Source organism: Zootoca vivipara, chromosome Z, assembly GCF_963506605.1.
Source record: "Zootoca vivipara chromosome Z, rZooViv1.1, whole genome shotgun sequence".
NCBI classification, from domain to species: Eukaryota; Metazoa; Chordata; class Lepidosauria; order Squamata; family Lacertidae; genus Zootoca; species Zootoca vivipara.
This window is the reverse complement of record NC_083294.1, coordinates 11,233,318-11,256,800: the sequence shown is the minus strand read 5'-3', so window position 1 is coordinate 11,256,800 and position 23,483 is coordinate 11,233,318. Positions and strand designations below refer to the sequence as shown.

General features: G+C 45.1%; 1 protein-coding gene across 2 annotated transcripts in view; it reads right to left on the bottom strand.

Moving 5' to 3' along the window:
* Nucleotides 1–23,483, bottom strand: part of MAPKAP1 (MAPK associated protein 1) — a 195,870-nt gene that overhangs the window by 27,762 nt on the left and 144,625 nt on the right. For both annotated transcript variants that reach the window (XM_060270140.1, XM_060270141.1), the window contains 2 exons: nt 13,275–13,415; nt 377–514 (listed from right to left, as the gene is read on the bottom strand). In XM_060270140.1, coding sequence (XP_060126123.1) covers nt 377–514; nt 13,275–13,415 — 279 coding nt within the window. The remainder of the gene's footprint in view (nt 1–376; nt 515–13,274; nt 13,416–23,483) is intronic.

Genomic DNA, 23,483 nt, shown 5'->3' with positions numbered 1-23,483 from the left:
TTCCTGACCACTGGTCTTGCTAGCTAGGGATGATGGGAGTTGTAGTCCAAAACCAGCTGGAGGCACAAGGTTGGGAAACACTGCAATAAATAACGATAACATTATAGAACATCACAAATACAGCATAAGTCCTACAATAATTAACAAATCATCAATAAAACAGTTGCAATCTATAAAATACAGCACTATTAACAAAACAGCGACTAAAAATGAGCTAAACATCACAGTTACAACAAAAGGCATATTATATGACTGAGAAATCAATGCGGCAATTATAATCTATAAAACAATACCGGTAGGTTGGGTGGGCAGGGGTGGATGGAAGGGAGGTGAGAAGAGGCTAGGTGGAAACAGGGAAGGCAGGCAGGATACTCACTTGGGCTCTTTTCTTCTGCAAGGTCACAAGTGCAGAGGAGCTCACAATCGATGGAGATGGGCTTCTGTTTAATCCAGAACTTGGTGCTGGCTTTCTGATTCGTTACAGGATCCACCTCCACCTTGTCTCCCGAAATGCCTGAGTGCCCAGAGACAAAAACAACAGTAAGGTTTTGAGCGAGCAGGTTTAACATTCCCTGCCCCATGTTTGTGTGTGGTGTTCCTGGTGTTTGCTGGTTTCAACCTGCCGTACACTAGCTCAGACCATTGGTGTACCTAGCTCAGTATTGTCTACACTAACTGGAAGCAACTCTCCAGGGTGCCTGGCAGGGGACATTCCCAGTCCTACCTGGAGGCAACAGGGACTGCATGCAGAGAGCCCCAGAGAGCTGGGGCTCTCTGCATGCAAAGCAGCAGCTCTACCACCAAGCTATGACCTTTCCCTATGTATGTTCAGGTGCACTGTTATTTTGGGGTGGTTTTTGTTTTGCTCTTTATCCACTGTGCTGCATATTTGCTTTCACATGTTGGGTTAATCTACCATTCTCGCCAGTTTGGCAATTGTTGAAACTGGTGTTCCGATGTTATGAATTTATTGATCTGCACTTTTTATTTCTGCACTTCACCCAGAGAGAGGAGGAGGGCATATTGGAAGGAAGCCTGGAACTCTTAACTATATATCTATAATATAATAAAACATATTAATAATATAATATAATATAATATAATATAATATAATATAATATAATATAATATAATATAATATAAATATGCTGCCTCCTGAACAAAGTCTCCAGTCTGGCATGTTGAGTAGTAACACAGTCACTGTATTTTCACCCCTTTGAATTTCACTGGTGAATGAACAAAGAAAGAAAGAAAGAAAGAAAGAAAGAAAGAAAGAAAGAAAGAAAGAAAGAAAAGGAAGCAAATCTTAACAGCCACTGCTTCCTCCAAGATGCCAAAGGAGCTAACTAAGAAGTTAATCTACCCTGGGAGAGGCTTGGTAATTTATAACAGATTCTATTATGGGTTTCCCCATCCCTCCTCTCCTCGAAAGCAACAACCTTGCTGTGCGGAGCAAGAATGGACAGCATCTCATTGCTTAACTTACAATTACAAGGTTTCTCCTCTGACATGAGTGACCAAACCTCTCTATATACTTTTTCATAGTGGCAGCTGTGCGGGGAAGACTTAAAAGTAATTACATTTTTAGGTCATGAGTTATAGGTCAAGGTCACGCTGAAATAGGCAAAAGGAATAAAGAGTATTTAAAAACAACATGCAGGGGAAGCTGTTTCTTTGTCTAAAGGGGGTGGGGGAGTGAAAAAGCAGAGAGGTTCTTTCCCCAGCTCTCTTTCAGATTTTTTTAAAAAATTATATGAGATTATTCTGAGATCTTTTTTTAAAGGAAGGAAGGGAGAAGAAAGGAAGGTCTAAGAAATACAAATACGGCACTCTCCTTCTGCCCCCTCCCAAATCACAATCTCTGGAAAATATAACCCAAAACAGCACAAAAGATATAGCAAAATTATCAAGGGGCTTGAGGCAAAAATATTGTGTTTTGCTGCAAGAGCCTAACCTGCCTCTTCATATGAAAACACACAGCCGTTTCCCAGCTCCGATCCATAGCTTCTTCATGCACACAGAGAACACTTGGTAAGCAAGGACATGTCCCCACTGCATCTATAAACCAAACTAAAGATGGAGGATATGGTGAACCTCAAAATCCCTCAACACGATTCCGCAGTTCACTAATGCACTGGAAAGAAGAGCATTCATTCCATCAACTTCTAGTATTTTACATGTCTACTGAGGAAGCAAGCACCATTAAGTTCCATTAGACTTTGGCAAACCTTCCTAAATTTGCACTTTCCAAAACAATGCACAAACCCAAAGACAGAAGTCCTTTGAAATTTACACTTCTCTGAATTTCGCAGTGCATTTCGCTGGCCAAATAATATATATGAAAGAGCATGTGCTTGAGGAAGAAGAAGAGTTTGGATTTGATATCCCGCTTTATCACTACCCTAAGGAGTCTCAAAGCGGCTAACATTCTCCTTTCCCTTCCTTCCCCACAACAAACACTCTGTGAGGTGAGTGAGGCTGAGAGACTACAGAGAAGTGTGACTAGCCCAAGGTCATCCAGCAGCCGCATGTGGAGGAGCAGAGACTCAAACCTGGTTCACCAGATTACGAGTCTACCACTCTTAACCACTACACCACACTGGCTCTCTACATCACTACATACACTGGAAGGTGTGCATATAAATACATTATATCAAGAAAATTTGTTTTGCAAAAAAGTTTGCATTACATGCAAATGTGTGCATTGATAGGGGGAATTCCCACTAAAATGCTGATCCCAGTGTGTTTTATTTTTTACTGCTGAGAAGGAGTGCATAACAGAAGCCTTCACCGTTGGTCAACAGCATTAAATTTATGGCCATGATTGGTAAGCTAGCATTCACATTTGTTGACACCAAATCTTGTGTAATCAGTTCAGTAACACTGTCAGCATTTTAATTTCACTTCAGTGCTCATTTGTATGAGCTTTTAACATGGAGAAAATAGGAAACTGCCTTAGACAATTGGTCCATCTAACTCACTATTGCTTACACCAGGCATCCCCAAACTTCGGCCCTCCAGATGTTTTGACTACAATTCCCATCTTCCCCGACCACTGGTCCTGTTAGCTAGGGATCATGGGAGTTATAGGCAAAAACATCTGGAGGGTTGCAGTTTGGGGATGCCTGGCTTACACTGACTCTCAGAGGTTTTCAAGGGTTTCAGGCACGGGCCCCCTCCCAGGCCCACCTGGAATGCTGGGGATTGAACCTGGGACATTCTACCACAGAGCATTTCCTGTAAAAATTAAAGTAAGATTCTAGCACTCATGATTCTAAATAAAGGGCTGATTAAAATAATAACATAGGAAGCTGTTGGAGAATGAACCAGACCACTGGTCCATGTCGCTCAGTACACTATTGGCTACACTGACTGGCAGTGGCTCTCCAGCGATTCAGGCAGGGGTCTTTCCCAGCCCTATCTGGAGATGATGGGGATTGAACCTGAGCCTTCTGCAAGCAAAGCAGATGTTCTACCACTGAGCCCCAGCCCTTCCTCATAGGAGCTGCAGGAGCTAGTGCACCAGGGCCTTCAAAGCTCTCTCTTCCTAGTGCCCTTCTGGCTCCTATTTCATCCTCTCACCATAACCAGACAGGAACCTATGCAGTGACTTTCTGAAGTCTGCTGTGCAAGCCCTGGCATGGCAATGGGACTAGGTACATGGCACACACAGTTGTTTTCAGGTGCCTGGGAGGAATCAAACCTCCAGGTTAGGTTATTGCAATATGTGGGGCTGCCTATGAAGACAGTTTAGAACTTCAGGTGGTGCACAATTGGGTGGCCAGGTTGCGCACTGAGACAAGACGGTTTGAGCACATTACACCAATCCTGACCTGACTGCACTGGCTACTGATTAGTTTCTGGGCCCAATTCAAAATGCTGGTTTTGACCTATAAAGCCTTAAATGGCTCAGGACTGCAATATCTCAAGGACCGCCTCTCCCCATATGAACTGACCCAAATCATCATCTGAGGCCCTTCTTCATGTGCCTCTTTTGCAAGAGGCCTGGAGGGTGGCAACACAAGAACGGGCCTTTTCTGCAGTGGCTCCCTGTTTATGGAATGCTCTCCCAAGGTGGGTTGCCTGGTGTCTTTGTTACATATATTTGGCAGCAGGTGAAAACATTTCTCTGATTAAACGTTCTATGGGCTTTTAAATGTGTTTGTGGGAGCAGCATAATTGGTTCATTTTTGTTTTATTATGTACTTTGTGTTCTCATTTTGTATTTATTTTTATGTTGTGATATTTAGATGAAAGGCAGCATACAAATTTAATAGATAATAATGATAGCAATAATAATAATAATTTGCTGCCTCTCTTTTTCTCCTACAGTTCCACCCTCCTAACACTGAATAATGTGTGATTTCCTGAGCATGCAGAGAACTTCCTATTATTAATTGAAGGTGCTGTTTGTTCACTACTTAATGATCAGCACACACTCCTGAACTTGGGAAATAGAAGGAATTACCAAAGAACCCATTAAAAAGGAGTGAGTTTATCATAATTCTCTTCAAACATTATATCTATGGCAAGTTGGTCCTTTCATCTGTTTCAGATGAATGTCTTAAGAACAGTGGGTACTCACCGGAACTCAGTTTTGGCACCTCTCAGGTGGGTTCCATTGCCATTATAAGAGAACAATGGAGGCATTCATGGTGAGTTTCGGCACCTCTTTTTCTAGAAAAATAGCACTCCTTAAGAATGAGTTCTATGGGACGTGGGTGGCGCTGTGGTCTAAACCACAGAGCCTAGGGCTTGCCGATTGGAAGGCTGGCAGTTCAAATCCCTGTGACAGGGTGAGCTCCCGTTGCTTGGTCCCAGCTCTTAACAACCTAGCAGTTCAAAAGAACATCAAAGTGCAAGTAGATAAATAGGTACCACTACAGCAGGAAGGTAAATGGCGTTTCCATGCACTGATCTGGTTTCGCCAGAAGTGGCTTAGTCATGCTGGCCTCATGACCCGGAAAAACTGTCTGCAGACAAACGTCGGCTCTCTCAGCCAGTAAAATGAGATGAGCGCCGCGACCCCAGAGTCGTTCGCAACTGGACTTAACTGTCAGGGGTCCTTTACCTTTTTTAAAGAATGGATTCTAGATGTGCAAACTCTCTCCTGGAGTCAGTTCCCATGGGGGGGGGGGGAGCAGTACCTATTTAGGATCAACAGACAATCTGTTCTTTGGGTATGACAACTTCCTCCAGAGATTTTCAAAAGACCTTCAGTCAGCTCTTTGAAGTCTTCCAGCAGTAGGAATACTGATGTTATCTATTCTTTATGACTGCCCTGCAGAGGAGCTCACCCCAGGACAAGGCAGCTTTGTTGTCTCAGCACCATGGAGAGTTCCTAGTGAGCAAGGTTGGAAGTGTACGGGGGGGGGGGGGGGGGGGCTTGGAGCCTCCCCTCTCCCACCAGTCCACTTTTCCTTGGCTCCTCCCCCTTTGTTGGAGAACTGTAGACTCTGTGACTTCTTGGTCACAGACTGATCTGGTTTTTTCTTAAAGTTGTTGCTGGTTGTCTGATGCATGCAAAGTTATCTGCTAACTATGGCAAAGGTTCCTTTTAACTGTACAACTGTGAATTTACAAGCAGGTCCTGCTATTTAAATGCTTGTTATGGGAATATTCACATATACAAACACAGGGAATTAGTACCCAGACCTTGCTATGAACACCACAGATTCAAATATCCAGGCAGCCAAGACCTGTTTGTAATACTGTAAGCATATAAGCAATCTTAAACTGGGGAAAACCGCTAAACCCGGAAGTGACCCCAAAAGTCACGATTCAGAGCAAGGACAGAACAGGGTGTTTGCAGGCTTTTCCAGTGGTGTTTCACTGTGTATAAGATGCCCCCATGAATAAGACACCCCCTACTTTTGGGGACTCCAAATTTAGAAAATGGGCATATGCACTATCCGTATATAAGACACCGCCAGATTTTTAACCCTATTTTAAAAAAACCTTGTCTTATATACGGAAAAGCACAGCACGTGATTTCATTTAAACATGTGGTGCCTTGGAATGTAACACACACCCCACATAAATTGGGAGTTGCCTGTACCAAACAAGATGCACCAGCAGATTCCATGTGCCTTAAGGGCCCATTGGCAAACTCTCAATGTCTATGGTTTGTATCCCAAGCTAGGATTGGGACTGTGACTGGCAGGTGTATAGGTATACATGAGAGATGAGGATAGGAATTTTATATATATATAAAAACCCCCACAGAGGCTTAGCCTTGGGGGCCAGGATTCTTATTTTTTTCCTCTTTCAAATGCTGAGGCCACCAGGACAACACCAGGTTTACACCCAGTGAAATTAATGGACTCGGGTAACTCAGGTTTCCTTAATGCCAATGGCTCTGCTCTGAGTAGAAACAAATAGGAGACAGCTAAACATCCCAAGGCAGACTTTCTCTGCTCTTGGTTTGGGGAGGGAGGGAGCATTCCTTCGACCTGCCTGCAAATAGACCCTGCTGCCCTATACCACAAATGGGTTTTGCAACCTACTCAGCAGGTGGGCGCCACTACAGGGATGGAGCAAGGTGGCAGCCAGCATTGCCCTTAAGCCACTCACTCTGCTGCACCTACCCAGCTCATGACAAGCTGGCATGAAACAGAAACAGGAGGCAGGAGGAACAGGTGACCTCCACGCGTGTTGTGTTAACCTTAGCTCCTGCGGGCGGCCAAATGTAGCGTAACCCTCATTTGGAACCTGACCACTGCAGCCGAGCTGGGAGCAGCCCCGCCAGCAAAGGCACTGCGCATTTCAATTAATCAAGTGGTGCAATTTGTCACCCGAGCACCCACCCCTCCCATCCCGGATCCCATATTTCAATTACGCACGGTGTCAAGAGCCCAAAAGGATGCTGGTAGTGTGTGAACTAATAAGAGGGGGAGAGAGAGGAGATGCTGGATTCTCTACCAGGAGAGAAGCTTCCTTATTAGAACATTTCACTCTTGGCAGCCAGAGCATCAGTTGTCCAATAAGTAAATAAACAAATCTACATATCTCCCCTGCGAAAATATTACTAGCAGCTGTTGGCTTGACGTTAAAAACTTCTTCCTATTTTTTGCCCAGCTGTGGCGCAGAATGAAACGGCACAGCTACTTTATAATGGAAACAAACCATAATACTTTTTCTCTCATACACCCTCTTTCTTCAATAGATTAAAAAACAAATACAAATAGTCCCTGTGGGCCTTCTCTTCCCTTTATTAAAAACAACATAAAAGGCGAACAGCAAAAAAACACACAAAAAACATTTCATTCAGTGCCACTCCAAGAATTCGCACAGAGTGGAGTCAATATTGTTAATGCACCCATGTTAATTTGATAGGATTTGTCAGGTAACTCCACTGGAAAATTATATAAAACTGTTCCAGATGAACAGATGATAGTGACATGAATTAAAGTGATAGAACAATAGTGGAATATAAACCAGAAATGACACCCAAAGTGGCTGTTGATTTATTGCCATCCTGAGTCTGGTTCTGGGTTTCCATGTATATTAGCACTACAAATCTGGGTCCATTTAGCCGAGAGATGCTCATACATACATCACCGACTCCTGCTCCAAGCCAAGGTCACTTCTGGTTGCATCAATCTTTTCCTACGGAGGCTACTTCTCTCTCTCTCTCTCTCTCTCTCTCTCTCTCTCTCTCTCTCTCTCTCTCTCTCTCTCTCTCTCTCTCTCTCTCTCTCTCACACACACACACACACACACACACACGAATGAAGGCAGAGGCTGCAGAGCCACCTCAGATGAAGCAAACTCCCCTCTCCCGCCCCATTTCATCTTTCCTTTATCATGTAAAATGCACTTTAAACTTCCTATTATTTTTATCTGCAAATTGTTGCTGTATACCCCCATCTATTATAACTGTTATCGTTGCATCGCTCGCACCTCCTCGCTCAGGCATGGATCTGCAGGACCACGAATCCTTTGTCAATTCCGTCCCCACCCCCCTCTTGCTCTCCCCCTGCATCATTTATTGCAAACCACCACCCCCCTTTTGGGGGGCATTTGCACAATGCCGAACACCCCTGTATTGTTTCATCAATTCTGTAGCATTTGGGGGAGATTTGGCTGGGTTTGCACTATGCCGAAACCTGTGTAGTTTGATCAATTCTGTAGCATTTTTCTTGCGCCTGGTCCTAACCAAACAACAAACAAAATAGCATCACAGGAACGTAGGAAGCAGCCTCATACCAAATAAGACGGTTGGTCCATCTAGCTCTGTTCTGTCTAACCTCACTGGCAAAGGCTCTCTAGGATTTCAGGCGGGAGACATTCCCAGCCCTACCTGGAGTTGAGGGAGATTGCACTGAGAACCCTCTGCATGCAAAGCAGGTTTTCTGCCCCAAATATTACAATCGTTGTAGTTCAGTTGAATGAGCCAATGAGATCTGGGATGAGTTGCACATGAACAGAGAGAGGCTTATGCTGTAAACAGTTCATGCAAAGCAGGTGCTCTATCACTGAGCAGTGTTAGTTCCTGTAAAAATGGAATAAGATTCTAGTCCTCAGGATTATAAATAAAGGGCCGATTCAAATAAGAACGCAGGAAGCAATATCTGGGATACAGCAATGTCTGAGTGTCTCACCAGACACAGGAGGGCACTTAAAGGCATAGCAAATAGAGACACCTTCCAAGGAACAGGGAGGCACCCCTTTCTTTAACTATGTTAATGACCAAAATCAAGTCCATATAATACCTGCTCCATCTTCTCAGTGGAGAGGTTACGTTAAGCAATAGGTTTGAACACTGAAATGTGTGAATTAATGTCTAAAGTCAATGGACAGAACAAACACTACTAGATGTAATGCTGGATGTTCAATGGTTATTGTTATTGTATTTGTTTAAAAACCAATAACAATTGTTTTTAGAGTTTTGGTTTTGGTTTTTTTTTTTAAGCGTAGGAAGCTGTCTTACAGGGGGAAGATATGTAGAGGTGCACGCAAGCTGAGAAGGAATATGGGGCTCCAGTTTGGTACTCCAATCTGAGACTACCCATGGTGAAAACTGAAGAAGCTTTTAGTCCCTTGCAGTTTATAGTATCCTGGAGGAAGCTCTGGGCTGGCTGGAAAACTGATCGGTAAGCCTTTGTTGAACGCACCCTGTTATTGTTGTTACAACAACGACAATGACTACTAATACTCTTTTGCCTTCTGCGAATATGTCTCAAGGCAATGCAACAAAGAGAGTTAAAAACAAGTGGAAAATAAAAGCAGAGTGTTTGTTTTTTTAAAAAAACAACCTGAGGGGTTGCATCCAACCTCCTGAAGTTAATGAGCCTGAGTAGGTCAAGCCCATTAGCTTCATTGTGTTTACTATGCGATAGAACTGGCATTGGCTGCAACCCAGCATAGAGAAGATGCCTGTGGCAGAGACCTGTTTTGTCCACCTAGGAAAACTTGTTGGAACAAAAATGTCATCTGTTGTTTCCACTTTATGCTGCAAATGGCCTAGGTAAAAGGTAAAGGGACCCCTGACCATTAGATCCAGTCGTAACCGACTCTGGGGTTGCGCGCTCATCTCGCATTATTGGCCGAGGGAGCTGGCGTATAGCTTCCAGGTCATGTGGCCAGCATGACAAAGCCGCTTCTGGCAAACCAGAGCAGCACATGGAAACGCCGTTTACCTTCCCGCTGTAGCGGTTCCTATTTATCTACTTGCATTTTGACGTGCTTTCGAACTGCTAGGTTGGCAGGTGCTGGGACCAAGCAACGGGAGCTCACCCCGCCACAGGGATTCAAACCGCCGACCTTCTGATCAGCAAGCCCTAGGCTCTGTGGTTTAACCACAGCGCCACCTGCGTCCTAGATCCCCCTCCAATTCCTATAACCTAAAAAAGCATAGCATAACAACCGCACCAGTTTCCATCCAGTGTGGCCATTTGCTTCTATGCTGATTGGCAGGCAGAGTGCAGAGGAGATGGCCAGCTCTCTGCTCTCACGGCGCATGCAGGGGTTGTGTACAGGGGAGCAGTAAACTCTAGGCAGCCTCCACCAATTGAATATATTTCACAAAACCAGATAAAATTAAAATTATGAGGTAAATCTTATTTACTGTATTTGCATCCCACCTTTTTTTCTCCGAGGAGCTCAAGGTGCCATGCATGCTTTTATCCACTTCCCATTTTATCCTGCTAGGAACCCTGTGAGGTAGGTTAGGCTGAGAGGCAGTGGCCAATCCCAAGGTCACCCTCAGTGAGCTTCATGGCCAAGTGAGGATTTGAACCCTGGTGTCCCAGGTCCTAGTCTGAAACTCTAGCCACCACACCACACTGGTTTTAAAATACACAAGGGATTTACAAATTTGCGTGTAGGGGGATGGTCACACCAGGACTCTAGGCAAAGTTTGTCCCTTCATTCCAAAAGACACAAAAGCCATTTGTTTTCCCAGTAACAGCCTCTCTGCGTTCACCATTTATCTTTAGTGATCTGTCATGACCTTTTCAAGCTCTTATTTCTGACAGCTTCCAGATACAAGTGAGTCAAACTTCCCTGGAAGGAAACTATCACTCCTAGATAGTTTGCTCAAGAGCAGAAAACACAGGTCAGTCAGCACCAGCATATAAATCCTTCCTTAACAAGACAGTGCAATAAACACATGCGCGCGCACATGCACACACACACACACACCAAAAAGCAAAAACAAAAAGCAGAAAAGATGTGTGTGTGGGGAGCCTCAGAGTGGATGTAACTTTCCAGGAAATAAAACATCTTATTGCCTGGCTCTTGTACACAAATGCACATGTGCTTGAGACCTGAAGGCTGCAAAAGGCCAATGGTGAAGCTTTCATCAGGGCTGGGTGCACACTGGGCTTAAAAAGAAGCTCAAGTAACTCAAAATTCTGCACCGAGAAATTCTACAATCTAACTTAATGCAAATTATTTGGATTGAAATGACAATCAGACTGCTTGTGTTTTTTCCATTGCATTTTCAACACAAAATTTCACCCAGAAAACTAGGACTCCAGAAAATTCAGTCCAGCCTTTCCCTTTGCACCCTCCCATCCCACCCCTCTCCCCCATCTGAGGTCAGAGTTAAGCATGAAAGGGAAATGAGAGCGGGGATTACCATCCTAGTACCATTTGGGTGTAGGGACTACACCAGGGGTTGCCAATGTGGTGCCCTCCAGTGGACATCTTGTGAAGCTGAATGCTGGAAGATTCAGGACAGATAAAAGTACTTCACACAGTGCATAGCGAAACTATGGGAACTCACTCTCATAGGAGGCAGTGATGGTCACCAATTTGAATGGCTTTATAAAAAACGACTGGAAGAATTCATGGAGGAGAGGACTATCATTGGCTATTAGCCATGATGGCTATGCTCTACATCAGGGGTCCCCAGACTTACCGTGCGGCGGGCCGGAGGGCAGGGGAGTGCGTGCGCAGCGGGCTGGAGGGCGGGGGAGTGCGCGCCCGTGCGCATGCGCACACGCACACGGGCGGGGAAAAAATCGCCGAAAATCGCTTGTGCGCATGCGCATGGGCCTCCCCCGACCCGGAAGTGCACCAGAAATGACCTCTTCCGGGTCGGGAGAGGCCCATACGCATGCGCACAAAGGATTTTCGGCGATTTTTTGCCGATTTTTTAGATCGTTGCTGCGCCGCGCGCCGTGAGAGCGGGCGGCGGCAGCGGGCGGCGGGGGTCGTCGCGGGCCGGATTGGAAGGCCGATTGGGCCGCATCCGGCCCGGGGGCCGTAGTTTGGGAACCCCTGCTCTACATCAACTGTTGGAGGCAATAATGCTTTTTAATATTAGCTGCTGGAAACTGCTGGAGGGGAGGGGAGAGTGCTCTTGTGCTTGAATCCTGCTTGCAGGTTTCTCATGGGTATCTGGCTGGCCACTGTGAAAACAGGATGCTGGACTAGATGGACCACCGGCTGATCCAGTAGGCTCTTCTTACGTTCATAGGTGTTGTTAGACTACAACTCCCATCATTCCACACCAGCAGTCATGCTGGCTGGGGCTGATGGGAGCTGTAGTCTAACATTTGGATGGCACCATATTAGCTATCCCTGGATTACGCAATAGCAAGAATTGTCAGGATGCTGTCAGTGGCTCCCAGCTGGTTGCCCAGGAGAGTATAAGGACAGGGGAAGGTTTATTACCGTCCTTTTTTAATTCAGTATTTACAGAGAAAGGCTACAGAACCCAGCCTCTTGGATAATGGCATTGTCCTGAGTGAATATCCACCCTGTCTCTCCCACTTCCTCATTCGTCAATCTCATCGTCCCTACTATGGGTGCTGCTATGGGCCCTCTGTCTTTGAGCTCTTTGCTCTCCTGCTTTCAAGGCTCACCGGGTTCTGAGAGATGAGAGGGTTTGTAATGCTTTCTAAAGACCGCATGTTCGTCAGCTGTCATCCCGCTTCCTCCTCCTCCTCCTCCTCCCCCCCCATTATTTCCCAACTTTCCCCCTCATCTGCCTCTGAGCTGTGATCTCCCGCAACCTTCTGTTGTTAATCTATACTGTCTTCCTCTTCCTCCTCCCTGGAAGGGTTAGAATGGGGAGGAGGAGGCAGTCTCCACCATCCCTCCTCTGCCCAGTCCCTGACAGGTACAGGTAAAATTCAGAAAATTAGTTACAGGTAGGTAGCCGTGTTGGTCCGAGTCGAAACAAAATAAAAAAATTCCTTCAGTAGCACCTTAAGGACCAACTAAGTTTTAATTTTGGTATGAGCTTTCGTGTGCATGCATCTCTCGTGTGCATGGTATCTGATGAAGTGTGCATGCACACGAAAGCTCATACCAAAATTAAAACTTAGTTGGTCCTTAAGGTGCTACTGAAGGAATTTTTTATTTTGTTCAGAAAATTAGAATATCGTCGAAAAGTGCATTTATTTCAGTAATGCAATTTTTTTTCTTTTAATTTTTACAAATGCTTTCTTTTGGAAATTCCACAGTAATAAAACAAACAGTTACAATAATACAAAAAGAAACATCGCTATTACATTTCATTAATTACATTCCATTTATAATTGACCTGCCTAACGACAAATAATTACAATTACAACAAATAAAGGCTTGACACATCTTGCTTTGCATGTCATGCATCTACCTCATATATTGGTTTCACCTTTTAAGTTGCATTACTGAAATAAATGCACTTTTCGACAATATTCTAATTTTCTGAGTTTCACCTGTATATTGTAAATGCCGGTGAAGAAAAAACTAGGAATCAAAGATGGTAGGTAAATGGTCACATGTAGGGTGGTTTTTTTTGTTTGTTTGTTAGTATTGAGTGGGGTAAACCAATTTACCTAACTGAACGTCTGTGGTGAACCGAAGCCTGTGGATCATGCTGACTTTGAAAGACTTGTAATGGTGGCTGCTTAACATGTCCTGGACGGTTGCAATGTCGATCTGTGGATCCTCTTCTGAGATCTCTTCGCCTCTTGAACCTGCACCAAAAAAAAAAAGGTAAAAAACATAAGAGGGCCTGTTTCTGTTGACATACCACTGCAAGGTAAAATGATTACATGCAAAAGTCATTGACAGAACTGCAAAGCAGGTGAGCCAATAAATGCACTTTTGGGTCAAAACCAGAATTTTAAAAAATGCAGGTTCTGCACTAGGATGAATGAAAAGCTATGCTAGTCAATCAGACTTATTGAGTCAGTGTTGGCCATTTGTTCTGTACATTATTATTATTATTACTTTATTTTATTGTACATTGCCTTGATATTTTTGTGACTTAGTGGTTTATAAATATTCTTACAAATAAATAAGCACAAATATATTGCCTGTTTGGTTACAGGAAATGCAGATGTGGGACTCCAAGGCCTCTCCCCACTGGCTCTGCTAAAAAAGCAGCTCCATCAGGCAAAAGTAGATAGAGAGATTAGGATGATGACGAATTTAATTTATATCTCTCCCCTTTCTGAAGGAAAGGGACTGCAAGGCTTTCCCATCAACTCAGCTGAGAGACCAATAACCCTTGGATCCTCTTTGAGAGGTGAGGAGAGTTGTTAAAGGTAAAGGTAAAGGTACCCCTGACCATTAGGTCCAGTCGCGGACGACTCTGGGGTTGCGGCGCTCATCTTGCTTTACTGGCTGAGGGAGCCGACGTTTGTCTGCAGACAGTTTTACCAGGTCATGTGGCCAGCATGACTAAGCTGCTTCTGGCGAACCAGAGCAGTGTATGGAAACTGAGAGTTGTTAACAGATCCCTACAGTATTTCCTTCTCAGAGATACAGTGTCCAGGGTTCTCCAGGAAGAGGTTCTGATTGTTTAACCAGCCTGGGAATTGTAGCTCTCGGAGGGGAATAAGGGAATCCTAACAACTCTCAGAACCCTTAACAAACTCCAGCTCCCAAGTTGCTTTGGTGGAAGCCATAACTGTGTAAAGTAGTATCATATGGTGTGGATATGGCCAGGGAATGTTGGCATGGCTCTCCTCTACACCATCACAGAAATCACAGGGGCTGTGGGGGTCCATGAGTACCCCACTGTTGATACCTGGTAAATTGGTGTAGCTATTTTTGTGTGCTTTTAAACTCTCTACAAAAGGCTTCAGATATCAGTGTTCTCTCTCTCTCTCTCTCTCTCTCTCTCTCTCTCTCACACACACACACACACACACACACACCCTCTCAACCTTTTGGCTAAAGTTGCCCAACTTGAGCCTTCAGTTAAGAGAAGGCATTATGTCAAGCCCAGTATCTTCACAGCTCTATGATGGAAACCCCAAATATTATTTACTTCATATAGCATTCTCTCTGCCATGGTAGAGCTGGCTTCAAAAAATTAAGAAGAAAAAGAAAAAGATAACATCTCATTAAGCCAAAATGACAATTATGAAAAAAGGTTTTTGGGTGTCTCCCCCCCCCCCCCCTTATATAAAAAATACTTTACTATGTTGGATTAACACCAATTTAAAAATTACTATAAAGTGACACACAATTTTTTCTCTCCCATAGAGCAATTTTCAAGCCAGCTGCTAATAAAGCATCTTAGCTGTAAATGATAATTCAGATGCTTTTAGATAAAGTGGTGCATGGAAACGGCTGAGGAAATTGATTTAGCTTCTTGCAGAAGATACTGCGAGAGTGACACATTTTGTTTAATACGCCAGCTAATGTAGTCCTAAAAGCCGAAACAACTGCCAGTTTCGCAGCCCTAAATTTTGTCATGAGAGATTAATGAAAACATATATATATATATATATATATATATATATATATATATATATATGAAATTTTTTAAATAAATGAGAAGATGGGATTTTAGCAGAGAGGCCTGAAAAGTGGCAGTAAAAATGGGAACATGGCTTGCCAATTTCTGTACATTAATTCTACACAAGACTTTTACGTTGCTGGAACGGGCTCAGTGTAGTAATAAGGCTTCCAGAGCTCTGACCTTCTAATCCCCGGGTGGGCAAACTGATATCCCAAACCACGGAGCTGCTCTGAAGGTGGGAAGGGGCCAGCCTGGTTGCCCTGAAGCATTTTGTGATAGGCTTATACTGGGTTCTCAGAGGTCACATTCATGCGGTACATTTAAAGCACTTTAATACCACTTTAAACAGTCCCCCACCCCACCCTGGATTTCGGGAGCTTGTTAAAGGTGCTGGCAGTTGTTAGGAGACCCCTGTTCCCCTCAAAGAGCAGAGCTACAATTGGCAGAGACCCCTGTGAAGAGTATTGTTTAATCACTCTGGGAATTGTACCTGGGAACAAACCACAGAACACAGAATTATTTTGGGGAAGCCATGACTGCTTAAATTTGTACCATAGTGCTTTAAATATATGGTATGGCTGTGTCTATAGTGTGTCACCTAGTGGGAGTTGGGAAGCTATCCATTCCCATGAGAAGTGATCTGGGAACAAATTACATATCACATTAGAATTGAGAAGCATACCCTGGTCAACAAGAGGGCCAGTTGGAGGGGGGGCCTCTTGTTGACCAGGGTTTTTTTGGGGGGGGGGTTTCTTTGTCAGTGAGACCTGATAGCCTTACTTGGTCAGGCTGACACTGCTGAAAGCAGTGAGGGGGGGTTGGAGCTGACCATACTTTTAGCTCCTCTACAATGCTCTACCAGAGCGAAGACAGGTGGGTTAAGTTAAAAGGCTGTCCGGATCCAGTCACTGGCTGCTGCTCTGAGGGTTGGGCCACAAAACAAATTAAGGGATAGGGCAAGGGCAGACACTGTGGCACTGGATCCTATCAGGGCATTGGCCGGTGCCCAAGGATGCAAATGTGTGTGTGTGTGAAGAGGAAAAGGTGTAGGATTGGTGTAACAAAGGAAGCTGGGGCTTACAGGGCCTAGGGGAGGAAGATAAACAGGCAAGCACAAGGGGTGAGTAGGGGCCGTGCATGGCCCATCCCTAAGCTCCCTGTGGCACAGACAAGGAATCTACAAGAAAGGAAAGTTGGTACAAGGATGAGGAGGAGCAGAAACCAATCATGATATCCACTTGGGAGGTAGCTGATGAAGGAGAAGAGCTGTTGAGGCTATTTTTGCCCAGCCCCTGAGTCGTGCAGAGGTGGGAATCAAGTTCAGTTCTCAGCATGTCCAGGTATTTGCTGGGCTGCACACAATATTGAACAACATGCCTGAGAACAGGTACAAACTTCATGTAATAAGGGTCAGGGTAGTCAAAAAGGCACCATAGAACTGCCCAAAGTCCATTCCACAGCTTGGTGAAATGGAGGGTGATCTGGTCTGCTGCTACCAGTAGCAGAGCTTTGGTTTGATTTGGAGTACAACTCCCATTAGATGCTGTAAACTAGCCTTCTGATTAAACAACAACAATGTTAACACAATGCTGGCCATGCATGTTGCCTTGTACAGTTTGTTTCAGCTGTTGAGTGAACATCTGACTAGCTTGTTCATGACAGGCATGCCCACCACCAGACCAGCTCCCCAAGCAATAGTGGCCCCAAAGCTGTCCCTGTAGAGACTGATCCGCAGAAGATGCTCTCACAACTATATAATCCATGTGGCCAAGCAGTGACTGGTGGAAAGGTGGTTCTTCTGGCCAGCCAGGCAAACTGTGCAACTCCCTTCCCCACGAGGGGGACCAAATGATGGTCCCAAGTTTGGGCAGGCTCTCACTGGTCCTGGGTGTAATTTAAGCGTGTGTAATTTCAGCAGGCAATTTTAAATAGCAAGGATGAGAACACAACCTTTCTTTTTTCTTTCTTTTTAAAGGGTGTGACCTCCAAACTCTGTCCTTTAGTCTTCATAATAATAGAGCCCAATTAATAGAGAACTGGTGGGATGGGGTGGGGTAAACCAGATAAAATATGCTCTGAAAAGCTGCATAATCACTCTAAATAAAACACAGGGAGGGAAAGGTTCAATTGGGATGCAAGGATTAAGGCAGATGGCTCCGTCATTGCAATTTCACACCCCAATGCTGTGCCACGCAAAATCCAACAGGACTTCTGAAACTGTAAAAAGTAAATCAGGCTTGTTTGACTTCCTTTGTGCCTCACAACAAATGGGATCTCTCAGCAAATGCAACACTGCATGCCACAGTAACCACACCAGTCCTACGCAGGTAGGTGGATGGTAATGACTCCTCCGGAATCATGACAGTGTTTTTCTACTACAGATTCCCAGGTTAATGTGACCACGCTATGGACTATTATCATAACATATAACCAAGAACACAGCTGAACAAAAAGTAATGATGCATGCTCCAGATTCAACTTTCCTCTTTCAACAAGCCTTCTGAGCAGGAGTTTTTTTTTATTTATGTGGGGCTACCTTCTGGGCCCCTGCATGCATAAGTGAAATCATGTAAAGTGATGAGCACCCTCTAAAAAGCATCTTTAAAATAAAAATAAAAAGGGAAAGAGAGGGATAAAAGATTTTCCTTTATAATCCGAGGGAGCGAACAAACCTGGCTCCAGGAGACCTGCAAGGCTTGAGGTCTTTAGCGGGGAATTGCACGGGAAGCAAGGTTGGGTCAGGTTTCCTTCCTGGGTGCCGCGATTTCCCCGCAAGGAACCCTTGCTCACTTTCCATGCAAGCAGCCGCCTTCACTGTCACCACCTTTCTCTCCTCCTCCTGAGAAGGTCAGTCTCTCAGGTATGGCCAAGTGGCGGGGTGGGGCGGATGGAGGCAGGGAGCCCACTCAGCGAGGCTGGTGGAGGGAAGCCAGCAGGAGCGGCAGGAGGGTCCCAATGGTGGTGAAGCAGTGGGTGTCCCCTTTCTGTCGCCCCCGTGCCTCTTGCCCCATTCCCTCCCTCTTCTTCCCTTCTTCTCTTTACTTGTAGCTGTCTGGGGGCCCTGTTTTTGGGGAGCCTGGCTTGGCACAGGAGGGTGTCCGGATGAGCTCTACTTCAGTCTCTCACCTGCCGTTTCCTGGTATGATTCTACTTATTTATTTCCTGTCACCATGCACATACACAGCCACACACATGTGTGCATGGGGGGATGCCTGTATAAGAACATCTAGTCCAGTATCCTGTTCTCACAGTAGCCAACCAAGGTGTGGAACCCATAGAATCATAGAATCATAGAGTTGGAAGAGACCACAAAGGCCATCCAGTCCAACCCCCTGCCAAGCAGGAAACACCATCAAAGCATTCTTGACATATGCCTGTCAAGCCTCTGCTTAAAGACCTCCAAAGAAGGAGACTCCACCACACTCCTTGGTAGCAAATTCCACTGCCGAACAGCTCTTACTGTCAGGAAGTTCTTCCTGATGTTTGGGGTCCAAGCAGGACCCCAAGCACAAGAGCAACCCTCCCCTCCTGCGGTTTCTAGCACCTGGTATTCGGAAGCACTGCTCCCTCCGAGGAGGCAGAGTATGGCCAGCATGACCAGTGTACGTAATGGCTTCTATATATGTGATTCTTTTACACATAATGGCATTGTTAAATAGTTTTGAGAAGCCTGGGGTAAGAGCTATGGTGAGCTTGGGTTAGGGCTTGGGAAATGGCAGGTTCAAATCCTGCCTCAGGTTTTGTAGAGACATTCCCCTTTCTCTCCCACAAGCAAGATAGAATGCCTCTTTCAAGATGGCGTTTGAAAGCCTAACCTTTTTATAAGGGATGAATGAATATGATCTACTGGTTTATTAGCTTTTTAATCTATCAAAAACTGTAAGCTAATAATCTCTGCTGCATAAAAGCATTGATTTTGAATCAGAAGTTCATTTGATTAATTGATTAAAACAGTTTTATTGTTTACTGTGATGAATTGATTTCATTCTCTGCAACAATTTAATAAAATTTGCAAATTCAGCAGCAGCACTTTTTAATCGAAACATTTAATTGATTAATCTAACATAGGGTGGCAACTGCTTTTCTGTTGAGGGTCTCATTCCCTTGGGGTAAATGGTTGGGCAACACATGCTGACTGTTCAAAGCCAGCAGTTGGCAAGAAAAAACCCCAAAGTTGGGGTATGCCTCCCTAATCAACCTCCCTCTACTCTGGTTGTTGTGGAATGAACAGGCTGCTTTTGCAAGGGGTCTCAACTGACTGCTCACAGAGGCTTTTTGAAGGTATGCCAAGGGCTGGAGGCTGTTCACTCATCATCTCGCCAATGTCTTGACTACACTTCTCAGCCTTGATAAACACTGGATAAAGGGAGCCCTCTAAGGTGGGGTGGGGGGCAACCTCAGACTCAGAGGTGGCTGAGTCTGGCCTTCTAAATTTACTCAAAAGAATTTGAGCTTAAAGGAGATCATCAGACTTAAGACACTTGCTGATTTTTTGACATTTGATAAACTTCACAACTTGTTTTTATGTGTGTTGTGCCTAAATATGACAGACTCTCTCACTTAGAGCTGCAAATTTAAGCAACTAAGTCTAGATATGTAGTTTGGTAAAAGTCTTGATCTTTTTTGTTAACTGATGCAGACGGTATTATACTGATCAGTTTAAAAGCATTAATAAATATGAATGGTACAAGATTAGACAGCAATGTCCTCTCAGACCAGCTGATTATATGAACAAATGAGACCTCTCTGGACCTCTAGGAGGGGCTGTTCTAGGCCTCTCCATTGGTCTTGCTTCTCACCTTCCTTGAGTGTTTTTGTTCCTGGCTAGAGTATGTCCTCCTTGAACTCTGATAATGCCTTTTGGTTGTCTGTGACTAGGATAGAGGTGTGTATGTACAAAACTAGCCTCCTATAAAAATGTAACATTAACATTTGTTGCCCCACACACTTTGGCTCCAACCAACACTGGGCATGTGGCCCCTGGAAGGCTGCACAGAAGGAACGTGGCCCTCGGGCTGAAAATGATTTTCCCACTCCTGCTCTAAGGCACCCGCACTGTGAATCAGTAATACAAGTAAACATGCTCACTTATTAACTCCCTTGATAATAATCTAGAACCCATATCTTTGGAAAGTTGCAAGAACCAACCTCACAGGCAACACGGTCACCGACTTCATTGGAAGAAATGGTGCAACAGCAATGTGATATATATAAATGAACAAAATAAAGGGTACAAAATCAATGAGAGGTATATATGCAAATGCTTGAATTAGGGAGGCAGAAATCTGACCCTCGGCTGCACAGAGAGGCAGTGGCGCATGTGCCCCATGTGACTCAGGGTGGTGGGGTGTATCTGTTTGCCCCATATGACAGATAATAAGCTGCACAAATGCCATGTTCAAGCAGCTGAGTCAAAAGGGTTAAGGCCCATGAAACAGCACCCACGCAGGAGAAACAGAATTAGCAGGAAGTTGGAGTTGTTGGAGAATATGTGAAGCTCTAAGTAACAGCTGAGTGGCAGTGTTGGCAACAGCAGCTGGCATGTCAGGAATAGCTATGTGAGGATCTGGAAGGGAAAAACAACAAAACAACAAAACACCAGAAACACACACCCCCAATGCCCCTGGGGGTGGTGGTGTAATTTCAGTGGAAGTGGGGAGGGAGACCAGCATTCTGCAACCAGGCACCTTTCATATCTTGGGACTACAATTCCCATCAACCCTGGCCATTGGCCATGCTGCTTAGGGGCTGATGGCAATTGTAGCCCCAACAATGTCTGGAGGCACCAGGTTGGGGAACGGCTGGTCTCAAGTCTTTGGATCCCACCCTATGCACCATTACTAGGGAGCAAGCCCCACTGACCACAGTGGGGCTTGCTTTTGAGTGAAAGTAGCATTGTGCTTTAAATCAATCCAAGGCTGAGCCACAAAGACTAAATAAAACATAAACGGAATCCCCACACAGCAGATTTTAAGAGCCTTTGTTGAAATTATTTCATGTGCATTCTTAAGAACATGGACACATTTCATTGTTTGAAGTCACAGGCACTGCCATGATTCTGAGAAATAGCAACATGTGCTCTCAAATGCACCCTTGACAGGACCTTTTGCAGAAGCAGAGAAAGGTATTGTGTTTAAACTTTTTTTAGTTTGCTTTTCCTCTACAGCAGGGAAAGAACAGACATTATTAGGAAAACCACTGACAAAAAAGAAGAAAAGAAAAAGTGAGCTATCTGTGATATATGAGCTGACAATATGAACACAGGAAACAGCCTTAAATCAAGACTAGCCTCCAGCACCAGGATCCCCAGATCAGGCTTCCGGGATGAATTCTTCCACTAGATGGGAGCCTGGGACTAAGATAGTCCCATTTTATAGAAAGGTTCTGCTTCCTGCCTGCTCCCCACTATCCAAGACTGACAGACTCCCTTTTTTCTTATAGGGGCATGGCTTCTCCTTGGCCCCTCCCTCCACACAGATTTGCAGAGTGACTCCCCATCCCCCAAGAAACCAACATACGAGTCCTCTACTTTTAGGGGGTATGGCTTCTTCTCAAACAGGTTGCAGCTCCAGGCTTATTAGGAACACAGGAAGTGCCTTATACTGTCAGACCATTGGTCTATCTGGCCCAGTACTATTTACACTGACTGGCAGCAGCTCTCCAGATCAGATTCAACCCCCTGGATGGTATCCAATGCCAGTCCTTCTCAGAGTAGACCCATTGAAAATACCATGCACGACTAAACTTTGGTTCATTACTTTCAGTGGTTTTACCCTGAGTAAAACCTGGAGACAACCTCTTGTATGAAAACCTAATGAACCACTGCAAATGAATGTGGACATTGGGCTAGAGTACCAACCACCTGACTTTGTCTAAGGCATGTCCTAAGGGAAGGGCTGTAGCTCAGTGCCAGAGCATCTGCTTTGCATGCAGAAGGTCCCAGGTTCAATCTCTGGCAGCATCTTAGCAGGGCTCTGATGAGTGTGTGGCAAAGGCAGGGGGGGCGGAAGCTAACTCAGGAGAGAGGGGCAGCAATTTATGGGGTTTGGTGCCACCCATGAGCCTGGGCTAAAGGAAGGGGAAGGGTCCAAGCAGTCATGAAATGGAGGTGGGGGCACAGGAATAGGCTGGTCAGGTGAGGGGTGAACTGGTCAAATCTCCACTGCCCTCTTCCCTGCTGTCTCCTAGAACCAGGGGAGGCTTCAAGAGGGAAGCGCAGAAGAAGTCTCAGTTTGCATGCACTCTGCTTCTTCAGGTGAGGGTACTTAAGCTGGGCAGGGGAGGGGCATGGTGGTCCCACTGTTGCTTCAACTACTCAGTTGGGAAACTTAATGCCAGCTACATAGTCACTAGGAGCATGTGTGCATAAGTATCCAGTGCACCTTAGGAACTTCTGGAAGCACGTGCTTTTGTCAATAAAGAATTAAACTACTGGCTGCTTGTCCTCCTTGGCTGGATGTGCTCAGGACACATCTCCAGGAAGGACCGTGAATGTCTCCTGCCTAAAGCACGTCCAATCAGTAGAGACAATATTGACATAGATGGACCCAGTGATCTGACCCAGTGCCAGACAGCTGCCTATGTTCCTGCCTTGGGAGCAGTGCAAGAAAATGGCAATGAATATCAACAATACAGAAGAAGTAATATTTAGCCTTGCTGCTTCAAACATCAAAGCAAGGGTAGCCCATACCATGACCCTTAGATGTTACTGGACTGCAACTCCCATCCTCCCCAACTGCTGGCCAAGCTGGTGGGGGCTGATGGGAGCTGGAGCCCAACCATAGCTAGTAAGGTAAAGGTAAAGGGACCCCTGACCATTAGGTCCAGTCGTGACCGACTCTGGGGTTGCGCACTCATCTCGCATTATTGGCCGAGGGAGCCGGCGTATAGCTTCCAGGTCATGTGGCCAGCATGACAAAGCCGCTTCTGGCAAACCAGAGCAGCACATGGAAACGCCATTTACCTTCCCACTATATCGGTTCCTATTTATCTACTTGCATTTTGATGTGCTTTCGAACTGCTAGGTTGGCAGGAGCTGGGACCAAGCAACGGGAGCTCACCCTGTCACAGGGATTCGAACCACTGACCTTCTGATCAGCAAGCCCTAGGCTCAGTGGTTTAACCACAGCGCCACCTGGGAACCCATAGCTGATAAGGCAGCCCTACATCAGAGACCAAACAAATCTCCTGTTTCTCCAAGAAAATAACAACACAAGGTTAACCATGCAGCACCCCCACAAAAAGACCCACATTCCCTTATTACTTCAATGTACTAGTATATTGCTTAATG